Raw genomic sequence first — 22,680 nt, 5'->3', positions numbered from 1 at the left:
CAGAATGCGTCCCAAAGTCTTTCTTCTTTTCACTGTCCCTGTCATTCTAAACCATATTAAAATATTATAAATAAAATCTGGAGGCACGAGAATTCTTGTCTCCGAAAGTCCACAGCCCGTACTCGGCCTCCACTTTCTTATTCTAGCATCTAGTATCTAGATTCATATGTAGGAATGGATATTATAAGTGGGTTTTATTTGAAAGTGTGTTTATCTAGTGTTTATGATAGATTTACATTATAATCTTCTTCTTTTAATGCTTATCCATTAATGGATGTTGGCGACCACATTTTTCATGACTTCTCTATCTCTAGCGGTGTGGATCAATGTCTGAATATTTTGTATACCCGTCCACTGCCTCACGTTCCGCAACCATGACATCCTCTTCCGTCCCAATCCTCTCTTACCTTCAATCTTGCCTTCGACTATCAGCTGAAGGAATTGATATTTATGGCCTCGCATTATATGGCCAAGATATGCAATCTTTCGTTTCTTCGCGATGTTAAAGAGTTCACGGTCTTTATTGATACGCCTGAGAATATCCTCATTCCTCACTTTGGTAGTTCATGGTATCTTCAGGATTTTACGATATACCCGCATTTCTAATGTCTCTAATTTGTTGATGTTTTTCACCTTAAGGGTCCGACCTTCCATCCCGCAAAGAAGCACTGACCAAACGTAGCACCGCACAAGTCTAAGATCAAGATCAAAGTCGGTACATGTAAATACATTTTTAAATTTTATGAATGTACTTCGAGCATGTTCAATTCGGCATTTTATTTCACCGTCCGTCGACCATTCTTCATAGAGCCATGTTCCTAGATATTTAAATTTTTCTACCCGTTCTATAGGTTTTCCATTATTTGTTACTCTAGATTAATTTGTATCTGTAATCAGTACTGTGTCATCGGCGTAACGTATGTTGTTGACTCAGGCTCCATTGACTTTGATCCCAATGTCTCTATCTTCAAGTGACTCTCGAAAGATGGCCTTAGAGTATATATTAAACAGGAGCGGCGACAATATACAATCTTGACATTATAATAATTGCTTTATTTAGTTTCTTTTCCTTAGAATTATAACGTTGAAACCCTTCATGTAGAAAAAATCGAAGGCGAAAATATTGATGTTAGTTGGAAAACAACCGATGTGGAAGATGCTATAAATTTAGCGTTGTTTCTTGAAGGTGATTCAAAGTAAGCGACATTCCCTTACAAAAAATCAATTTTTTAATGGGAAATAAAGTACCAGGGATACGAGTTTTCAACATCGAAGAACCGTCACAATTTTTATCACGGATGAGTTGTTTTGGAAACAAATTTAATTTTGAATATGGGACCGATGGTTTTGCAAAATATGCTGGGTTATTGGTCTACTAGTATAAATACCAAAATATATTTTTTTAATAATGTGTTTACTAGAAGAATAGAAGAAGATTCAACCAATTATTTTGGATGTTACATTTGAAAACAGTACAAAAAACAGGCATCAGTAATTTTATGGAATATGTCAATTCAAAATTTGCGGAATATTTGATACCAGGACAAGATATGGTGATGGGGTGTCTCGGGACTTGATGCAAAAAATTCGGGTAAATGAGTAAATGACTCGAATGCTGTGGCATGAAAAAATTTTCTCATACGACAAATCGTTTCGGAGTTATATGCATTCAAAGTTGCGAAATCAGAACTTTTTTATATATTGGAACATATGAAATGAAACCTGTACAATCTAATGATAGCGGAAATGAATTTTTCAATCGATTTATCAACAAGAAGATACTCTATGTTTAACTCGTTATAATTTATAGCTTAGCGGATATGTAGACTTTTAGATCGTCGAAAACCGTTCGCCGTAAAGAGATATACTGAAGAAAATTATCATAAATTGTAATTATTTTTTGAAAGTACTTACAGGAGGTCTTGAAACATCGATTAGAAATGTTTGATTGTGTTTTTATACCTCCTGTAAGTATTTTCAATAAATAATTACAATTTATGATAATTTTCTTCAGTGTATCTCTTTATAGCGAGCGGTTTTCAACGATCTAAACGTCTACATATCCGCTAAACCATAAATTATATCGAGTTAAACATAAAGTAACTTTTTTTTAAAAAAATCGATTGATCTCTGCTATATTTGGATGTTACGGATTGTTAACCATTGGGCGTGAGCCGCCCCTGCCCTCGAGAATTTTTTGTCGAAACACCCTGTATACATGGGAAGATCACACCAGAGTAGATGGAAGCCATTCCAAAGGAAACCTTCAGAATTGCTGCCAGTAATTCCGATACCTGAAGGAATTACATCCAAATTTTTTGTTTATTTTTTTATTTAGAAACAATTGAACGTAGTTTTTCTTTCACACTTACATACGATGAAAATAATTATGTGAGAGTAAAGGTCATTTGATATTATACACATAAATGAAAAATGATGTACGTAATCGATTGGTTTATAAGCATTGGGTGTACGAGTCATGGTTTAATATGTAGAAACAATTGTAATTAAACGCACCATCGACTTTTTTTTGTAACATATCATTAAACGGAATAAGTTTTGCTGTCAAACATTAATTTTCTCTCATTAAACGCCCATTTTCCACACACATGACAATGACACAAAAAAATCCGTAAATAAGCTAAAATTCTTTTATTTATAATTATTGTAGTATTAGTATTTGCTAATGGAAGACGCAATTTTCAGTTAATATTTCTCAATCTCCCGTATACGTAATGCGGTTATACACGCGCACACATAATGTAATATATACGAAGGCTATTCAAAAAGTAAAGAATCTTTGATCACTTATACAAGGTGTCCAAAAAGAATATCGGGTATTTGCTTTCGCGCCACATTCGAAAGGGAGCGGGGAGGGGTTCGTGGCGTCCGCCATTTTGTGGAGTTTTAGTCAAGATGGAACAGTACTCGGGGAAGCATCGCGCATTTTGCGTACCAACGTATTATCGTAACGGTTATTCAATAGTGACTGCTCAACGTCTGTATCGTGCGGAATATCGTACACTCCACGCCACGCCAAGTGACTATAGCATTAGTAAATGGATCAGGATGTTCGAGAATACAGGTGCGACAGTTAAAATTCCAAACTCAGTTCGCGATGAAGAAACAATTGAAGAAGTTGGGGCGTCGGTTCGTAGAGAAATCCATCTTTATCCATCCGAAACCGTTAAACATCAAAAAATCGTCCTTACATTTGATTATAAAGGAAAATTTGCATTTAAAAGCCTGTAAAATTTAATTGGTTTAAGAATTGAAGGATACGGACTATGCTAATCGAAATGATGCAGCGATTTAACAACTTTGAAAACATACTGTTCAGCGACGAAGCAAATTTTCACCTGAATGATCATGTTAATAAGCATAATTGTCGGTACTAGGCAGTCGAGAATCCGAGGCGAAAGCATGAACGACATCTGCACAGCCCAAAGGTCATTGTTTGGTCCGCTATGTCTGCTAAAGGTCCTTATTTTCATGAAGATCAACGAGGTCGAGCAATCAATGTGAATAGTGATCGTTACTGCGATATATTGCGAAATTTTTTGGTCCCAGATTTGCTGGAGTTTGCAGGTTTCAACTCAAGAGCGTGGTTCCAGCAAGATGGGGCCACTTGCCATACCTCGATGGAAGTTATGAATGAATTATAACCTAATAAAGTAATTTCGCGAAGGGGTAACATCAACTGGCCTCCCAGCAGCCCCGACCTTAGCCCGCTTGATTATTTTGTATGGGGATACCTTAAAAGTAAGGTTTATCAAAATAATCCAACGAACCTAACCCAATTGGAGGAAAACATCAGGTCAGAAATGGCAGCAATATCAAGAGCTTTGTGTCGACGTGTTTTGTGTTGATCAAATGTGCGTTGCAATTGAAAATCCTGCCCGTGATACGGTTTTTGTTAAGAAAAAACGAAAAACGGAATACAGTTTCGAAATAACCGAAATGACGTTTACGATAACGAGAAAAACCTCCTTAAAGACTTTTCACTTTGTTTGCCACACTCACAAAAAGTTCGAAGTTAGGCTACTACAAAATTTGTGCAATGTGGTTACCAAAATTTCTTGTAGATCAACGTAAGTGTCACATTTTTGGGAAACGAAACTTGATCGAGTCAAGTCCATATACAATTGATAAAATTACAGTTTATGAAAAAGTTCTATCAAAATATCGCAAACCTTGTCATTAAAGAAGATTATTAGCGTCTTTTGGGATAGGTATAAACTTTGAACAGCCCTAGTAGAGCAATTTAGAACCCGCACCGCATGAAGAACTGGTTATAAATACAGTGTTCTCGCGACGATAAGGCGTGACAAGTAACTATGAAAAAAAAATAGAATTTTAGCGCTCTTCGAAATATAAACAACGTTACGAGCTTGCCACTTGATTTAGACCGTGATGCCGGTACTGTTCTAATATGTTATCGAGGCTAAATAGAGAGGCAAGAAAGTTTTTTTGTTTGTTCACAGCAAACTAGAAACTTCTAGAAGGATCTAGAATGTGGTTTTGATATATGAAATAAAAGACTAGCAGCCGTAAGTTAATCAACAATTCGACGTCATAGTGATTCCATGGGATCAGTGACATAAATTATCAAGTTTTACTTACATTTCTTATATATACATAAACATCTTTAAGGTCGTCTTCCAGCAAACTGTAAGGGTCTTCTTGGTATTCGAGTAAAGACCCGGGTTGTTGCGTACGTATCGTGGCGAACGTTCGAGTTGTAGTCGGTATTTCTGGTCGAATACAAGGATGCCAACATCCTGGTACGTGAGAGGTTGCTGCTGCTCCAACGGCGTTTTTTAGAACTCGCGACTGTAAAAAAAATACACTTAAAAATATTCGTTCCGCTATATTTACCAGGATGGCATTTAACGGAATTTTTGTACTCTATTTTTATTCATTCTAATCCAACGAATTAAGATTTTCGCACTAATCTAATAAGTGTGCCCCATCATATTTTCAAATCCTCAAGCTCAATTATTCCCTTTCGAAGAAAAGGTATGATGAACAGAATTATTATTTGAATTTGACATTTAAATGAAATTGAGCGATCTAATGAATTGTTAAAATTCACCTTTTAAAAATGACCACCGTGGGGTAAACAAATGCTTTTGTCATAAATTTCTGAGTGATTTGTTAATTTTTCCAGTTTTATTTAGAAGTAACTACTAGAAGAAGTGCGAAATTTCCCCCTGGAAACGTGCATTCGTTAGGTTTTTTTCTACTATGGGGTGTTGTGCTAAGTACTAACTCCCGTAATTTAAGCACAAAATAAACACAGTGTTGTAATAGTTTGAAATCAAACGGACTAAAATACTCAGTTTTACATGTATTAATTTCACTGAAACAGATCTAAAAAATATCTAAGGAGTTCTCTTGACACCATAAACACCATAAATAAAAGAAAATCTCTCACTACCGATTAAAAAACAAGGGTACACGCGGTTATTTACCCCACGGCCGTCATTTTGACAAATATCAGCTGTGTTCTTAGATCGTCCGTTATTTGAAGTATATGTTGAATTCACAGTTAGTTCAGAAGTGCGTTCGTTTGACACAGTGCCCAATTTATCGTGATTTAAGAACGCTTTAAATCAGTTTAAAATGACATTTGAAAATTGACAGTTCAATCTTTATCGAAATATTTTGAAGTAGGTCAAATGTCAATTTTAATGCATCTAATGTTCTTGATTTTAGGTCTCTTCTATTTTAAAATTATTTTTTTCAATAATTTTTGCAAGATAAAATTTGACGGGTACACACGGTTATTTACCCCACGGCCGTCATTTTGACAAATATCAGCTGTGTTCTTAGATCGTCTGTTATTAAAAATATATGTTGAATTCAGAGTTAGTTCAGAAGTGCGTTCGTTTGACACAGTGCCCAATTTATCGTGATTTAAGAACGCTTTAAATCAGTTTAAAATGACATTTGAAAATTGACAGTTCAATCTTTATCGAAATATTTTGAAGTAGGTCAAATGTCAATTTTAATGCATCTAATGTTCTTGATTTTAGGTCTCTTCTATTTTAAAATTATTTTTTTCGATAATTTTTGCAAGATAAAATTTGACGGGTACACACGGTTATTTACCCCACGGCCGTCATTTTGACAAATATCAGCTGTGTTCTTAGATCGTCCGTTATTTGAAGTATATGTTGAATTCACAGTTAGTTCAGAAGTGCGTTCGTTTGACACAGTGCCCAATTTATCGTGATTTAAGAACGCTTTAAATCAGTTTAAAATGACATTTGAAAATTGACAGTTCAATCTTTATCGAAATATTTTGAAGTAGGTCAAATGTCAATTTTAATGCATCTAATGTTCTTGATTTTAGGTCTCTTCTATTTTAAAATTATTTTTTTCAATAATTTTTGCAAGATAAAATTTGACGGGTACACACGGTTATTTACCCCACGGCCGTCATTTTGACAAATATCAGCTGTGTTCTTAGATCGTCTGTTATTTGAAGTATATGTTGAATTCACAGTTAGTTCAGAAGTGCGTTCGTTTGACACAGTGCCCAATTTATCGTGATTTAAGAACGCTTTAAATCAGTTTAAAATGACATTTGAAAATTGACAGTTCAATCTTTATCGAAATATTTTGAAGTAGGTCAAATGTCAATTTTAATGCATCTAATGTTCTTGATTTTAGGTCTCTTCTATTTTAAAATTATTTTTTTCAATAATTTTTGCAAGATAAAATTTGACGGGTACACACGGTTATTTACCCCACGGCCGTCATTTTGACAAATATCAGTGTTCTTAGATCGTCTGTTATTAAAAATATATGTTGAATTCAGAGTTAGTTCAGAAGTGCGTTCGTTTGACACAGTGCCCAATTTATCGTGATTTAAGAACGCTTTAAATCAGTTTAAAATGACATTTGAAAATTGACAGTTCAATCTTTATCGAAATATTTTGAAGTAGGTCAAATGTCAATTTTAATGCATCTAATGTTCTTGAATTTAGGTCTCTTCTATTTTAAAATTATTTTTTTCAATAATTTTTGCAGGATAAAATTTGACGGGTACACACGGTTATTTACCCCACGGCCGTCATTTTGACAAATATCAGCTGTGTTCTTAGATCGTCCGTTATTTGAAGTATATGTTGAATTCATAGTTAGTTCAGAAGTGCGTTCGTTTGACACAGTGCCCAATTTATCGTGATTTAAGAACGCTTTAAATCAGTTTAAAATGACATTTGAAAATTGACAGTTCAATCTTTATCGAAATATTTTGAAGTAGGTCAAATGTCAATTTTAATGCATCTAATGTTCTTGATTTTAGGTCTCTTCTATTTTAAAATTATTTTTTTCAATAATTTTTGCAAGATAAAATTTGACGGGTACACACGGTTATTTACCCCACGGCCGTCATTTTGACAAATATCAGCTGTGTTCTTAGATCGTCCGTTATTTGAAGTATATGTTGAATTCACAGTTAGTTCAGAAGTGCGTTCGTTTGACACAGTGCCCAATTTATCGTGATTTAAAAACGCTTTAAATCAGTTTAAAATGACATTTGAAAATTGACAGTTCAATCTTTATCGAAATATTTTGAAGTAGGTCAAATGTCAATTTTAATGCATCTAATGTTCTTGATTTTAGGTCTCTTCTATTTTAAAATTATTTTTTTCAATAATTTTTGCAAGATAAAATTTGACGGGTACACACGGTTATTTACCCCACGGCCGTCATTTTGACAAATATCAGTGTTCTTAGATCGTCTGTTATTAAAAATATATGTTGAATTCAGAGTTAGTTCAGAAGTGCGTTCGTTTGACACAGTGCCCAATTTATCGTGATTTAAGAACGCTTTAAATCAGTTTAAAATGACATTTGAAAATTGACAGTTCAATCTTTATCGAAATATTTTGAAGTAGGTCAAATGTCAATTTTAATGCATCTAATGTTCTTGAATTTAGGTCTCTTCTATTTTAAAATTATTTTTTTCAATAATTTTTGCAGGATAAAATTTGACGGGTACACACGGTTATTTACCCCACGGCCGTCATTTTGACAAATATCAGCTGTGTTCTTAGATCGTCCGTTATTTGAAGTATATGTTGAATTCATAGTTAGTTCAGAAGTGCGTTCGTTTGACACAGTGCCCAATTTATCGTGATTTAAGAACGCTTTAAATCAGTTTAAAATGACATTTGAAAATTGACAGTTCAATCTTTATCGAAATATTTTGAAGTAGGTCAAATGTCAATTTTAATGCATCTAATGTTCTTGATTTTAGGTCTCTTCTATTTTAAAATTATTTTTTTCAATAATTTTTGCAAGATAAAATTTGACGGGTACACACGGTTATTTACCCCACGGCCGTCATTTTGACAAATATCAGCTGTGTTCTTAGATCGTCCGTTATTTGAAGTATATGTTGAATTCACAGTTAGTTCAGAAGTGCGTTCGTTTGACACAGTGCCCAATTTATCGTGATTTAAGAACGCTTTAAATCAGTTTAAAATGACATTTGAAAATTGACAGTTCAATCTTTATCGAAATATTTTGAAGTAGGTCAAATGTCAATTTTAATGCATCTAATGTTCTTGATTTTAGGTCTCTTCTATTTTAAAATTATTTTTTTCAATAATTTTTGCAAGATAAAATTTGACGGGTACACACGGTTATTTACCCCACGGCCGTCATTTTGACAAATATCAGCTGTGTTCTTAGATCGTCCGTTATTTGAAGTATATGTTGAATTCACAGTTAGTTCAGAAGTGCGTTCGTTTGACACAGTGCCCAATTTATCGTGATTTAAGAACGCTTTAAATCAGTTTAAAATGACATTTGAAAATTGACAGTTCAATCTTTATCGAAATATTTTGAAGTAGGTCAAATGTCAATTTTAATGCATCTAATGTTCTTGAATTTAGGTCTCTTCTATTTTAAAATTATTTTTTTCAATAATTTTTGCAGGATAAAATTTGACGGGTACACACGGTTATTTACCCCACGGCCGTCATTTTGACAAATATCAGCTGTGTTCTTAGATCGTCCGTTATTTGAAGTATATGTTGAATTCATAGTTAGTTCAGAAGTGCGTTCGTTTGACACAGTGCCCAATTTATCGTGATTTAAGAACGCTTTAAATCAGTTTAAAATGACATTTGAAAATTGACAGTTCAATCTTTATCGAAATATTTTGAAGTAGGTCAAATGTCAATTTTAATGCATCTAATGTTCTTGATTTTAGGTCTCTTCTATTTTAAAATTATTTTTTTCAATAATTTTTGCAAGATAAAATTTGACGGGTACACACGGTTATTTACCCCACGGCCGTCATTTTGACAAATATCAGCTGTGTTCTTAGATCGTCCGTTATTTGAAGTATATGTTGAATTCACAGTTAGTTCAGAAGTGCGTTCGTTTGACACAGTGCCCAATTTATCGTGATTTAAAAACGCTTTAAATCAGTTTAAAATGACATTTGAAAATTGACAGTTCAATCTTTATCGAAATATTTTGAAGTAGGTCAAATGTCAATTTTAATGCATCTAATGTTCTTGATTTTAGGTCTCTTCTATTTTAAAATTATTTTTTTCAATAATTTTTGCAAGATAAAATTTGACGGGTACACACGGTTATTTACCCCACGGCCGTCATTTTGACAAATATCAGCTGTGTTCTTAGATCGTCCGTTATTTGAAGTATATGTTGAATTCATAGTTAGTTCAGAAGTGCGTTCGTTTGACACAGTGCCCAATTTATCGTGATTTAAGAACGCTTTAAATCAGTTTAAAATGACATTTGAAAATTGACAGTTCAATCTTTATCGAAATATTTTGAAGTAGGTCAAATGTCAATTTTAATGCATCTAATGTTCTTGATTTTAGGTCTCTTCTATTTTAAAATTATTTTTTTCAATAATTTTTGCAAGATAAAATTTGACGGGTACACACGGTTATTTACCCCACGGCCGTCATTTTGACAAATATCAGCTGTGTTCTTAGATCGTCCGTTATTTGAAGTATATGTTGAATTCACAGTTAGTTCAGAAGTGCGTTCGTTTGACACAGTGCCCAATTTATCGTGATTTAAGAACGCTTTAAATCAGTTTAAAATGACATTTGAAAATTGACAGTTCAATCTTTATCGAAATATTTTGAAGTAGGTCAAATGTCAATTTTAATGCATCTAATGTTCTTGATTTTAGGTCTCTTCTATTTTAAAATTATTTTTTTCAATAATTTTTGCAAGATAAAATTTGACGGGTACACACGGTTATTTACCCCACGGCCGTCATTTTGACAAATATCAGTGTTCTTAGATCGTCTGTTATTAAAAATATATGTTGAATTCAGAGTTAGTTCAGAAGTGCGTTCGTTTGACACAGTGCCCAATTTATCGTGATTTAAGAACGCTTTAAATCAGTTTAAAATGACATTTGAAAATTGACAGTTCAATCTTTATCGAAATATTTTGAAGTAGGTCAAATGTCAATTTTAATGCATCTAATGTTCTTGATTTTAGGTCTCTTCTATTTTAAAATTATTTTTTTCAATAATTTTTGCAAGATAAAATTTGACGGGTACACACGGTTATTTACCCCACGGCCGTCATTTTGACAAATATCAGCTGTGTTCTTAGATCGTCCGTTATTTGAAGTATATGTTGAATTCACAGTTAGTTCAGAAGTGCGTTCGTTTGACACAGTGCCCAATTTATCGTGATTTAAGAACGCTTTAAATCAGTTTAAAATGACATTTGAAAATTGACAGTTCAATCTTTATCGAAATATTTTGAAGTAGGTCAAATGTCAATTTTAATGCATCTAATTTTCTTGATTTTAGGTCTTTTGTGTTTTAAAATTATTTTTTTTAATAATTTTTGGAAGATAAAATTTGACGTTTCTACTTTTCTTTGAGTCTTTATCAAAATATGATATTGACACTGACAATTTGCGTATTTATATTAATCAATGTTAATTTTTACTTGTTATTTTAAAATGATATTCATAGAAAAGAAAATCATAGAGAAAATGATATTTTCATGAAAAAAAAATATTAAAGTAGCTTGACATTTCGTTGGGGGTTTATGTCCCACTTTTTAAAATTTTTTTTCCAGTAATTATACTAAATCTATGATTGAAATATATAAGACCAAGGTTATGTTACGAAATTTATGATTACCAAGCGGTGCAATTTGAAATATCGGCTCGGATTGCTGCAAAGTGGTGAAGAAATAGAAGTAAAATTAATGCAGGTGCGGTATTTGAATCGAATGAGCATACTATGAACTAGTAGTTAATTGAGGCTCGCAACGCGAAACGTAACTATCTAAATTATCATAATTTAAAACAAAAAATAAATAATCAATTTAATTTATCTAGTTAAATTGAAAGATCGTTAAGACACATAAAGCCGGTACCACACGGTGCATCCGACGTTTGCGCCAAAATTCAACTTCAAACTTTACCTAAACTTACCTAAAGAAATGAAAACGTGGCAACAAGTAATGAACAGCATATAACAGATATAAATTCTTACGAAATGGACTGGATGATATTGGCAACGTTGCTTTTTCATCCACACGTAGAGGACAAGAAGTGTGTGTAGTTGTACCACAAATATTGATTCCAATTTCACACTACGACTATTAGATGCATCCAATCATAACAGCGTCGAACATTGGAAACATTGGACGCATCGTGTTGTCGTAGAAGAAGCTCGCACGCAACTAGTTCAAAGAGAAAAAGAAGCTTATCTGCTTCTTCGGTAACCCTGGGATAGTCCCTAAAGAATTCGTTCAACAGTCGGACAGATCCTAAATTGGATCAACAGACTGAGCTCAGATATCGTGAACAATTGGGTGAATATCAGAAAATCGAACAAGAGGAGTTATGGAGCTGGTTATGCCAATGTACTACGAAGAACGTCTATCTTTTAACCAAATCAGTTTAACAAAACAACGAAACGCATTGATTTAACCGTCTCGGTGATGCGAGAATGAAATAAATTGATAATATTTTTCCCCGCGATTTCAAATCAACCTACGCTTGTGTGCGCGCGATCAGGTTCAGTTCTTCCTTAGAGAGCTGATATTGGTGAATGCACTTTCACATTCCGCAGCGGCTGCAAATGTGGGTTACAAAGTACCAAAGCCAAAGATTTATTGCACATGTATTTGTTATTATTAGATTGATAGGAACTAAAACTGGCTGTGATTATTTCATTTTCTATTTCGATTCGACAATTTTTTTACAAGAAGGTATGTAACTTACACTGAAGAGGTGCAATAAAGTCGAAACATGCCATGAAGTTACGATATTAGTAAATTGGGTTCTAATTGGCTATTTAAAACTTAAAATACCATTGAATTTAAGAGAAAAATAGCTCAAACAATAGGAAATCCAAAAGATCGCGTGGGTCATATCCTGCATCAAATTTTGAGGATAAGAGAACTTTTTGCACAAAAAGGACAACAATCACAACCCTGAGACAATTTCAGAGCAGTGTTTGATATTGTAGAATCGCAATATGAAGTAAGGGCGTCATTTCCGAACAAACTACGAAACGTGGATCCAAACCAGACACCAAGAAAAAGTCGAAACAGTGGATCATTTTATAAAATCCAGAATTTATGGATGAGGACGAAACGTTCAGAATCACTGACCGAAATGACGCCGAATTGAAGAAGAAACTGACCAATGGCACACCTTGTTACGGTTGAATTGGTGCCCTATCCACCTCATTATCCAGATTCAGTCTTACGTGACTTCTTTTCCAAACACAAAAAGTCATTTACCGGGAAGACTAGGTCAGAGTAGGGTTAGGGGTATCAAACCAAAAAGAGACTATATTGCAAAATAAATCCGCAACTTTTCCAACACTCTGTTTCTTGAGTGATTTTTTAAACAAGTATATCTAACCTTCAAAAACACGTCTTTAGATTTTCAGCTCAATATCCCAATTATTTTAACCTGAGTAATTTTTTAAGAAAGCATAAGTTTTGGATTAATATTCGAATAAATTTAAATCCCTGTATTTTCAATACTGTGATTCCTACAAATGTCTTGATTTTTGTAGACGTACAACTAACCTTCAAAAACACTTCTCCAAAATTTCATATCAATATTCCAATTATTTTGGCTTTGACAATTTTTGAAGCAAACAAAGTTTGAAGCCTCGACATTACAAGTGTTTATTTTGTTTTTGCAGTAATAGTGTGTCAGCTTTATTTCATTTTAATAACAGAGATGTTTTTATTATCAATCAATAACTTAAATTGAAACAAGGCGGATGATAACGAATCATGAAGTGTTTGATTGCCCCTTCCAGAACCGCAATCACGATACTACCATCACATGTGGACATCCACGAATAATTGGAATAATTAGATTTCAGTTTGAATCCTCTTTTAACATAACACAAGCCTACGTCCTCTTTTTTCGGCATAAATGTAGCTAAACGTTTCTATCAACTATATCAAATATTGTAATGGGATTTCGGTCAGGATATAAATTATTAAAATATAACAATTACATAGGATTAGCCATATTAAATACCAACAATAATTGGGGCGGTATATTGAAACTTCACTTTGTGTATATCTCAAAAATACAGAGACGAAATCACAAAATATAGTGATTTCATTTTATACCGGAAGTTTCATAATTTTCATTATTCTATTTTCCACATTGTTGGATTCAACACTTAATTTTAAATTAATCTAAACAAAAAATACTGTTGCATAATCTTATTAGAAACAAGGTTCATCTCCGCTTAGAAATCAACATTCACTTTATTATAAATATCTATAATAAAAAAAAGTATGCCAATGTCATTAATAGTGCATTTTATATTAATAATTCTCATCTGAAACTAACTGAATAACTATCGTTGTTTAAAAAATTGCAACAGCAAATGAATATTATTATAAAATATAATTTACTAATACTGGAATGGAAATAATTGAGATAGATTTATACAAAGTTTGAAAAAATTGTTTAGAACGAACTTGATGTAACGGGGACACAGCCGCACGTCATCTAACGGCTCCGGTCATAATTTGATATAGTGGAAACTATTAAAAGAAATTGTGGGTAGTTCCATCTATCGAAACTACGTCGACGATGTTTCTCAAAGACGTTAACTATTTCTAGACCAACTGAATCATGTTATAAAACAACGCAAAAGTAAATATAAGGTACTGGTAGGAGTGGGAGTGGGAGCGGGAGTGATTGAAGACAATTCCAGTGACTGTTAAAATAAGTTTCGGTGAACATATGTTGTTGATGTCAGTCATAAACTCAATACTTTTATACGACGAAGAAATATGTAAAAAAACTACGCAGATAAATGATCCATAGCAAAAATTAGCCAGAGTTCAACGCAGAGCCGCTCTTAGAGTATGGGAGCCATCCCAGTAGACATTCCAGCACTTGAACGCAAGAGAATGTACAAAAGAATACGCAAATGCCAAAGGAATCATCGAAAAAGTCTCTAAGGAAAAATAATTTGTGACAATAGACCAATGACAGTAAAGGTTGAGGCTGATGGACTGCGTGCCTCTTATCCTATGGCTGTATAGAGGGAAATCACGGAGAGGTGAAGTATTACCTTACCCAACACCTGTATGGACGCGGTTTCATCCGATTCCACCTGTTCAAACAAGGAAAAATACTTCAAACGAGATCGGAAAATTCACTCCCGAGAAAATTGTAGGTATTATGACCGAGAATGACGATAGCTGCTACACCGCAGCTGGGTTCTATCTGAAAAAAAATTTTGTCACGCCAATCACCAGCTAAAGATGTTACAGAACAACAAATAAACAGAGTAAACGCAAAGCGGAGAAGGAGCATTTTGTGGAATGCTAACGCGAGTCCAGGATGGGAACCTCAGAGAGTTTCAGATTAGAGAGAAAGGGTTTTAGTGGGTTGTGCAAGTACAGCCCCACACACCGGTCAGTCCATCGTATTGGTTGAAATTTTGTCGGATAAGTTACATAAATAAACATTAATAACAAAAACTGACTGAAATTCAACTTGAAAATGTGTGCAATTGAGCAATTTCTTTAGTAACTTTAAATACGCACGATCATATTTCCTCTACTGTATTGTACATTTGTTTTTCTGTTTATTTTCTATCCATAATAATATTCGTTAATAAAATTAAATCTAACTAATAAAACAAACAAGATTTGGCAATACCAGAATCTGTTAGACCGTGTTGAGTAAGACACCCAACTTGACACCAAAATGTTATTTCATAAAAGAAACGTGCAATAACGACAAAAATTATGTTCCAAGGTGAAAAATCTCATTTTCAATAATTAGATAAGTTAAAAATACGACGAGGCGGGGAAATTATACAAAGAACTAACTAAATAACGCATTTCTTCGATTTTAAATCTCAAGTTAACAAGTTTCGCCAGTTTCCTCAAATTTCTCGACTTGTTCCGTACGAAATTATGACAGAATATGTAAAATTGACATTTTCAGTACGAAAAACGATTTGTATCATATTTTAGTGTAATATCGAAGAGTTTGTAGGACTTTAACAAAAGTGAGGGCGTCATTGATCAAGAATTGATTAAAGCATTTGATTAAAAAGAACTTAATAATCCTCCCTACAGTTCCGATCTAGCACCCAGTGACTAACAAATAATGTTTTATTTAAAGAAACGCCTAAGAATCATGACAACGACGAAACAAATACGACCGTGTTGTTAAAAAGTAGATCAAAGTACAATTAAAAATGGAATAACTAATTTTTTCCAAACAGATCAAAAACAAGCCTCGTAGGACTGATTCATTGTAGCTATTGCAATAACAGATGTTGAGCTGGTGCATTGTCTACGTGAAACAACACTTTTTTCTTCGTGAAATGTCGTTTTTTGCTTGATTTCTTCGCTGAAACGTTGCAATAAGTTCGGATAATATTCGCCGCTGATTGTTTTTCCTTTTCCAAGATATTCAATGAAAATTATCCCAAGCGCATCCCAAAAAACCGACGCTATCACCTTGCCTGCAGATGGAACGGTCTTTGCCTTCTTCGGAACCGGTTCTCACTTTTCAGTCCATTGTTTTGATTCCTCTTTTGTTTCGGGTGTGAAGTGATGGACCCACGTTTCATCCATGATGGTTATTATTTCAAACATTGCCAAATACTCGATGGAAACTTCATCACGATGCTTTTTTTTGGTTCCATTGTGAGCAAACGCGGTACCAATTTTGCACACAACTTTCCCATGTCTAAATTTTCAGTTAATATGTGATATACAGCACTTTTTGAAATGCCTATTATGTCTACTAGCTCGCGCACTTTCAGTCCAAGATCATCCAGTACCACTTAGTGGATTTTCATCAACATTTCTGGAGTCTTCACCTTATTTGGTCGACCACTGCTATGCTGGTCTTAGTAGGTCGTACGGTCTCGTTTAAACTCCCAAATCTAGTTCAGTTTTTATACCGTGGCGTCTTCAAACTCGGAACATATGCTTCATATATTGTGTACTTTCTACTACAATGGTATTTTTCAAGCAACTACCGCCAGGTCAGACCAGGTACTTCTGGGACCATCCTCATAGATACACAAAGCTCAATTTTGTGTATTAAAAATTTATTTAAACTTCTATCATTGTTCTGGCCTCACCTACTTAGTCCAGGAATTCTGTGTAAGGTTTTTGATTTCTCTTGGCATAGAATAATTACGAGGATATTGCATTTTTTATGTTCTAATTCAACTTCGAATATTGCATGCGAAAAACTTAACGCCATTTTGTAATCCCTATTGTCTATTAAACAAGGACGTTATTGTGAAATATCTTATTAGTATTGTTAGAAAACTATAAGTATTTGAAAACATTCGGAATAAATGTTAAAATAATTGATTATTATTTCACAAACTTATGATTTTATTCCGAGTTTAACTTCCGTTTAAATACGTACTTGTATGTTTTAATTATTGAAAAAACTGGGGTGTATATTTTCCATGTTTACACCAATAAATCGACATTTAAACTTGAGGTAATTAGATCAAAAACTTTGTTGGGTGCTCGTCGCACAAGTCCTGATTAAAAATTTTATAATTGGAAACGAAAAAACTATAATGCCGGTCATCAAATAGCGAAAATGTTATCACACATTTTCTCACCTTGTAAAACCATAAAATCGGCTAACAAACATAGATAAGGTACCCACCATTAACAATTGTACAGAGTTGTACTTAATATGACTAGCGAAGATAATTTCAGTAAAATTAAATACACAGAAGAATTAGTTGCCAAATTACATAACACTTTTTGATGAAAATTACTCATAGATCTAAGAAATATTTGGCAGAAAAAGTTGTCAATATCATTTTTCCCTCTTTTTATTGCCATAAAACACAGTAAATACTTTGGAAATTATTTTTATTTATAAAACATTTATGAGCTACTTCTTTGTATAATTCTCTTCGAAATATAAATCCTGTTCAAGTAGAAACTCCTTTGGAATAATAATTAATTAGATTTAATTAGATACTAGGCGTTATCCAACACACTTACACTATTTGTGTGTGGTACTGGTACGAGTTTTTCTGGATGGCAACTCTTCTGAACATTCCTCGACTACAAAATCGGTTAAAAACAATTGAAATCTGTTTTAAAGCATCTTTTGATAGATATTGCCGTGTCTTTTCAATTGTTTGGCCTCTCTCTATGCTAGGGCTTTAGTAGGACGTTTACCGAATTCGCAAATCGACTTTATTGTTCATAAAACTTTTATTTAAGGTCAATTTGACCTTAAATATACCGAATACTTGCACAGCTCACAACTAACTACAAACTGTAAACCGTTGTTTATCTATACTTTTAAATGATTCGATGATTCTCAAAATTAAATATTATAATGCAGATCTGGGCAAATTATTTACTATTCAGTTCGTAGTGGGGCGTCTCTTAACTATTTTTGTAAAGATAAGATTTTCGGTATTTGATATAACAAATTCAATAATTCGAAAAGACATATTGCTCGTGTTGTCAAGTGTATGAGATCTTGAATAATAAACTTTTTAAGTGAATTATTTCACGAAATCTTTACAAATTGAAATTATCTTGTACAAACAGCTTTTTAAGCAGCAATTTTGGGTTGAAATAACTTTTAAATTATGTTCGATTCTCGTTAAGGATAACTTGGCAGTCATTTACTTGTTTTAAGAAAATCGGTAACATCGAGCATCGCTCGAAGGTATCATGTAATCGAGATGTAGTGAAAGTGGATATCAGCGCACCCAAAATTGAAATAATTTCGAATAAAAGGAGATTTTTTCTCACAGTAATTCTACATACAGTTAAATTCGCATTTCCTTTCCATCGAATAATTTTTCAAAGCTAACTATTTCGTCTTCTATAATTTTCACATAACCTCTACTTGTTTCGCTTTTATTTGATTAGTTTTTCAACTGTTACACCTCCTCAAAACTCATACGTCGTTCAAAATCTGGCAACGTTGTTAAAATTCATGTCATATTGTTCCAATGGCGTTCATTAATTTTGACACACTGCGCGCGAAACCCAAGTCTTTTTGTATTGATATTAGTAGTCAAAATAATTATGTTATTAGCATTTAAATTAATTCTATATATGTTTATATAATTACAACAAAAAGTTTCATTAGAAAGTTTCATTATTCATAACGTACTTTACGTATTCATTGGATTAATTACATATGTATTTAAAGCGGTATTTTGCTACGAAATTGGCGCATGTTCACTGAGGTAAATCTAACAATCGAAACCGATGATCTGAAGGTCATTGCCATCGAAGTTCATACCTCATATTATACGTTAAATCAGTTTTACTTTTTAATATAAAATGCGTTAAGTACGATCGGTAAAAAAGAAACTAAAGAAAGCGTATTATTTATTCGACGAGACAAAGATGGAATATTGGGAAAGTAGATACAAGTTGCGTATGAAGAGTTATATGAAATTTTCATTACCTTAAACACGATCGAAAATTCATTCAAACTAGTTTATCTTGTTTTTATTTTCCAAAATAAGAATTAAATGAATATATTTATTATAATCATATATTAACAAGTATTATTTTCATATTATTTTTTCTTCCATTTTGTTTTCTATATTAACTATTTGCATTAAACATAAAGATATTAGCGTTGTCTTATCAGGTACGATTTCGAATTGAGCACCTACTACCTATACTGTTTATAATAATCACTTTCATAAAATAACTATTAATTTAAATATTATGTTGTATTCAATCTCTTTTCGTTCATAACTTTCAAATTTGAACGTTTTCTCGCTCCAAGGACTTAATTTAGAACGAATTAAATTCTCAACAATATACGTAAATAAGTGACCAAGAAATTAATGAACTACAATCAATTAAATACTATTTTTCTTCAAGAATATTACAGGCTTTCTTTTCTCCAATTATTCGCATTAAATAAATTTTATAGATATCTAACAAATTAAGAGAAAATATGCAAGAAGCGATGAAGTAATGTAAAATTACAATAATTTTGAAATAAGTTAGGTTAAGTTTCATAATTATCTATCTACTAATAGTGCCATGAGGTTATTCGATTTTAATAAATATGAAAAATTATCTAACGGCCAAACAAAAAATGTAAATATATAATAAGATATCGTTTAAATTATAGCGACAACCTATACGAATGTTTTCTGTTATCTGTTTGTTTACGTTAATTCAAAGTAAATGAAAAACCGAAGGCTACCTTATTTTAATGAGTTAGATATCGAATTATATACTAGTCAACCGGGTTCAGAATTATCATTAACTATTTCTACGAATATTCCCAAGAACCATAGATCTAAACTGAATAGAGCTTGAAAATGCCATTATTATACGCAATAATTGTATTGTATTCCTAGCTAACTTAATAATGATTTTAAAATTTAAAAATAAAATATGAATTTCTATCTATTCTAAAACGATTCAACATGTATTTCTGTGTATATAATTTCAAAAACTATTTATCTAAAATGTCCGAATAGTCGTACCCTTATACAGTACCATATTTGATAACTCAGTATTTACTAAAAAAAATGTAGATTAAATTCTATTACTGGAGGAAAAAAAATACCAAATTATTCAACATCTGTTTTAATGTATATAGAATTGACTGTCACAAAGAAAGTAAAAGCGAAATAAAGATTATAACAGGTGCCTCAGTCTCGTAGTTAATTCATTATATTATGGACACGGAGAGCGTATGTGGGACAAGAAATTAATACAATAAACTCATCATCAATAAACTTTCGAATATTCGAGTAAAAAAGTAAAAGTTATTTTTGTGTGAATTTAAAAAACACTTTCATTTTCATTCAAACGTGATTTTTGAATGGAAGGATTTTTATAACAAATCAATTAATTATAAATATATACGGAATTCATTTAAATATACCTATACTGAGTAATAATCGTGAAAATTCAAACCTTTTTTGTATCCTCTGAAAAGTTCCTAGTCAATGTGCAAAATCCAATTTTTGAGCGAACACAAATTGAGTTTTTGTTTATTTGGGAATGTCCCCACTGACACAGTTTTTCATGAACACGAGCACAAATTCTACTATATCCGAGAGAAGCCATTGTCAAAACTGTTCTGAGACCGCAAATCACGACGAAGAGACACGGCGTTGCCCCTAACGATCACCAGCTCCTTTCCACCGAAGTACACAACGTCGCCGCAATTCCACTACTCTAAGCAAGCATTACCATCTCCATAAATTAACCTTTAAAATGAATTCAATTTTGTTGCGAATAAATACTGCAGTGCAAAACCTCAGACAAACTTTACTTTTCACTTTTGGACGAGGATTTCCACCAGGTAAGGTTATTATTACATAACATTATATAATATTTTTTAATGAATACTGAAATTAACCTAACCTCATTTTTTGACAGATGCCTTGTGCCTTGCCGGAGTTGAAATTAATAAAACAGCTCAAAACGAGTCCACTCCTTTTTCATTAAAAGACTTATTGGGCAACGGATATTTATGGGCTGTCCCAAAACATAGAAGAAGTGTTGAAAAACGATGGAAAAGGAAGTATGGTGATCCAAATTATGTTTTAAAACTATTGACTCCAAGAAAAGATTTACGAACATGTAATGTATGCGGGGATGACCATCAGGCAGGGGTCTTGTGTCGTAAGTGCTAGTTCTATTTGAAATATTTAGTTTTACACAAAACAACATTAATTGTATATTTGGTTGCATACACGTTACAAAATTTGGAAAATCTATTTTTTCATGTTAATTAACAAACTTTCACATTAATTTATCAATACATAGCGAGTACTATGTTCACTAATTTATTGTGAGATACTGTTCTCTCCTAGATTTTATAAAATTCTTCTGATTAATTTAATCAAGTCATGGTATGACTAGGAGCTTTAAATCGAATACTGTATATCATTCCTACATGTAATTTTGCTGATGTTCCGCTCTATTTGCATCACTTAGTTACATATTCTTGATATGGTTGATAATTTGAAATTTTCACTTAACTTCTGGTAATTAGTGTAATAGTTTTTTCTTTACTAAATTTGAGTTTTCCGTATGTTCAGACTTAGGTATTATACTCAGTTTGATCTGTATTTGTCCATTGAGAGTGTTACCTCTGCATTTTGTGAAAGTTTCTATTTTCCAAATGTTTTCTATTTTCTAGCGGTGTTTGATAGTGCTCACACAAACTAAACGGTTCTATTTTCTTCAATATACTATATAATTATTGTTTTTTCTTATTATATTTAATGTATGGTTAATTGTAGAGTTGAATCAATAGTACTAAAAGTAAGGTAAAACCTCATTCTTATTACTCTCATAACGGCTTGTTCATAGTTATTTTCCCACAAATGCAGTTGGAGGTAGTAAAAGGTTCCTGTATCTTTCCACTGTGCTTCTATGGATCAGAATTGCATTAAATATTGTTGAGATTTTGTTTTCTTTATATTTTTAATTACCATTTTTGTAATCAAATTCTAATGTCTTTTTCTGTTGAGTATTCTAAATCGTTATTTGTAAATGATCCTTTCGAGCTTCCTTGCTTCCAGCAACTTGCTACAGAAAAGTTATAAATGAGACGAAAGAAATGCAAGAACAAATTCAAAATGAGTTACAATTGGAACCAGTAGAGAAAGAAGTAGTTGTATTATATGATGGAGAAAAAGATGAAAAACCAGAAGAATTTTTCAAAGGAAAAAGAATAGTTGAAATGAAAAAAGCTAGACCTTCATGGTTTAGTAAAAACTTGTTACAAGAAACAACACAGAAGAATGCAACTACGAAAGAAGTTAAACCATCTGAATTGGGATGATTTACTATTAAGAATGTTTTGAAAGTATTGTCAGTTTATTCTTTAAATAAATATTGAACTTTTTGTTGTTTTATTGTTTGGTTTGCAGATGAACTTACAAAAAAATAATTTTATGACCGCTCGGATCCCCAGAATTCAATTTTTTTTATAATCAATTATTCAATGCATCACTCAATTAGTCGTGTGACTAACTAAGGAAAACACAATTTTTTGCTAAAAATCGATTTTAGCCATCAATATAGTCTTCAAGAGCAATACAATCATTCCAAGGGTTCTCTAAATTGTCAATGCATCAAAATAGGCTTCAATTTCAACTGAATTTCTTACTGGCAAGCATTTTTTTGAGATCAATA

At 32.6% G+C, this 22,680-nt stretch overlaps 2 protein-coding genes across 2 annotated transcripts in view; one reads left to right on the top strand and one right to left on the bottom strand.

Moving 5' to 3' along the window:
* LOC130445797 (all trans-polyprenyl-diphosphate synthase PDSS1) overlaps window positions 1-20,831 on the bottom strand; it is a 42,926-nt gene extending 22,095 nt beyond the window's left edge. Inside the window, exons 1-2 of the mRNA XM_056781679.1 lie at window positions 20,446-20,831; window positions 4,624-4,833 (exon numbers count right to left, since the gene is read on the bottom strand). Coding sequence (XP_056637657.1) covers window positions 4,624-4,833; window positions 20,446-20,598 — 363 coding nt within the window. The 5' untranslated portion in view covers window positions 20,599-20,831. The remainder of the gene's footprint in view (window positions 1-4,623; window positions 4,834-20,445) is intronic.
* LOC130445802 (39S ribosomal protein L32, mitochondrial) lies at window positions 20,701-22,395 on the top strand. The gene is made up of 3 exons (XM_056781686.1): window positions 20,701-20,836; window positions 20,914-21,159; window positions 22,065-22,395. The coding sequence occupies exons 1-3, from the start codon at window positions 20,749-20,751 to the stop codon at window positions 22,325-22,327; spliced, it is 597 nt and encodes a 198-aa protein (XP_056637664.1). The 5' UTR covers window positions 20,701-20,748; the 3' UTR covers window positions 22,328-22,395.
* The last annotated feature ends 285 nt before the right edge of the window (window positions 22,396-22,680 follow it).

The sequence above is a fragment of the Diorhabda sublineata genome, chromosome 6, assembly GCF_026230105.1.
Source record: "Diorhabda sublineata isolate icDioSubl1.1 chromosome 6, icDioSubl1.1, whole genome shotgun sequence".
Lineage (NCBI taxonomy): Eukaryota > Metazoa > Arthropoda > Insecta > Coleoptera > Chrysomelidae > Diorhabda > Diorhabda sublineata.
This window is presented reverse-complemented; position numbering and strand designations above follow the sequence as displayed.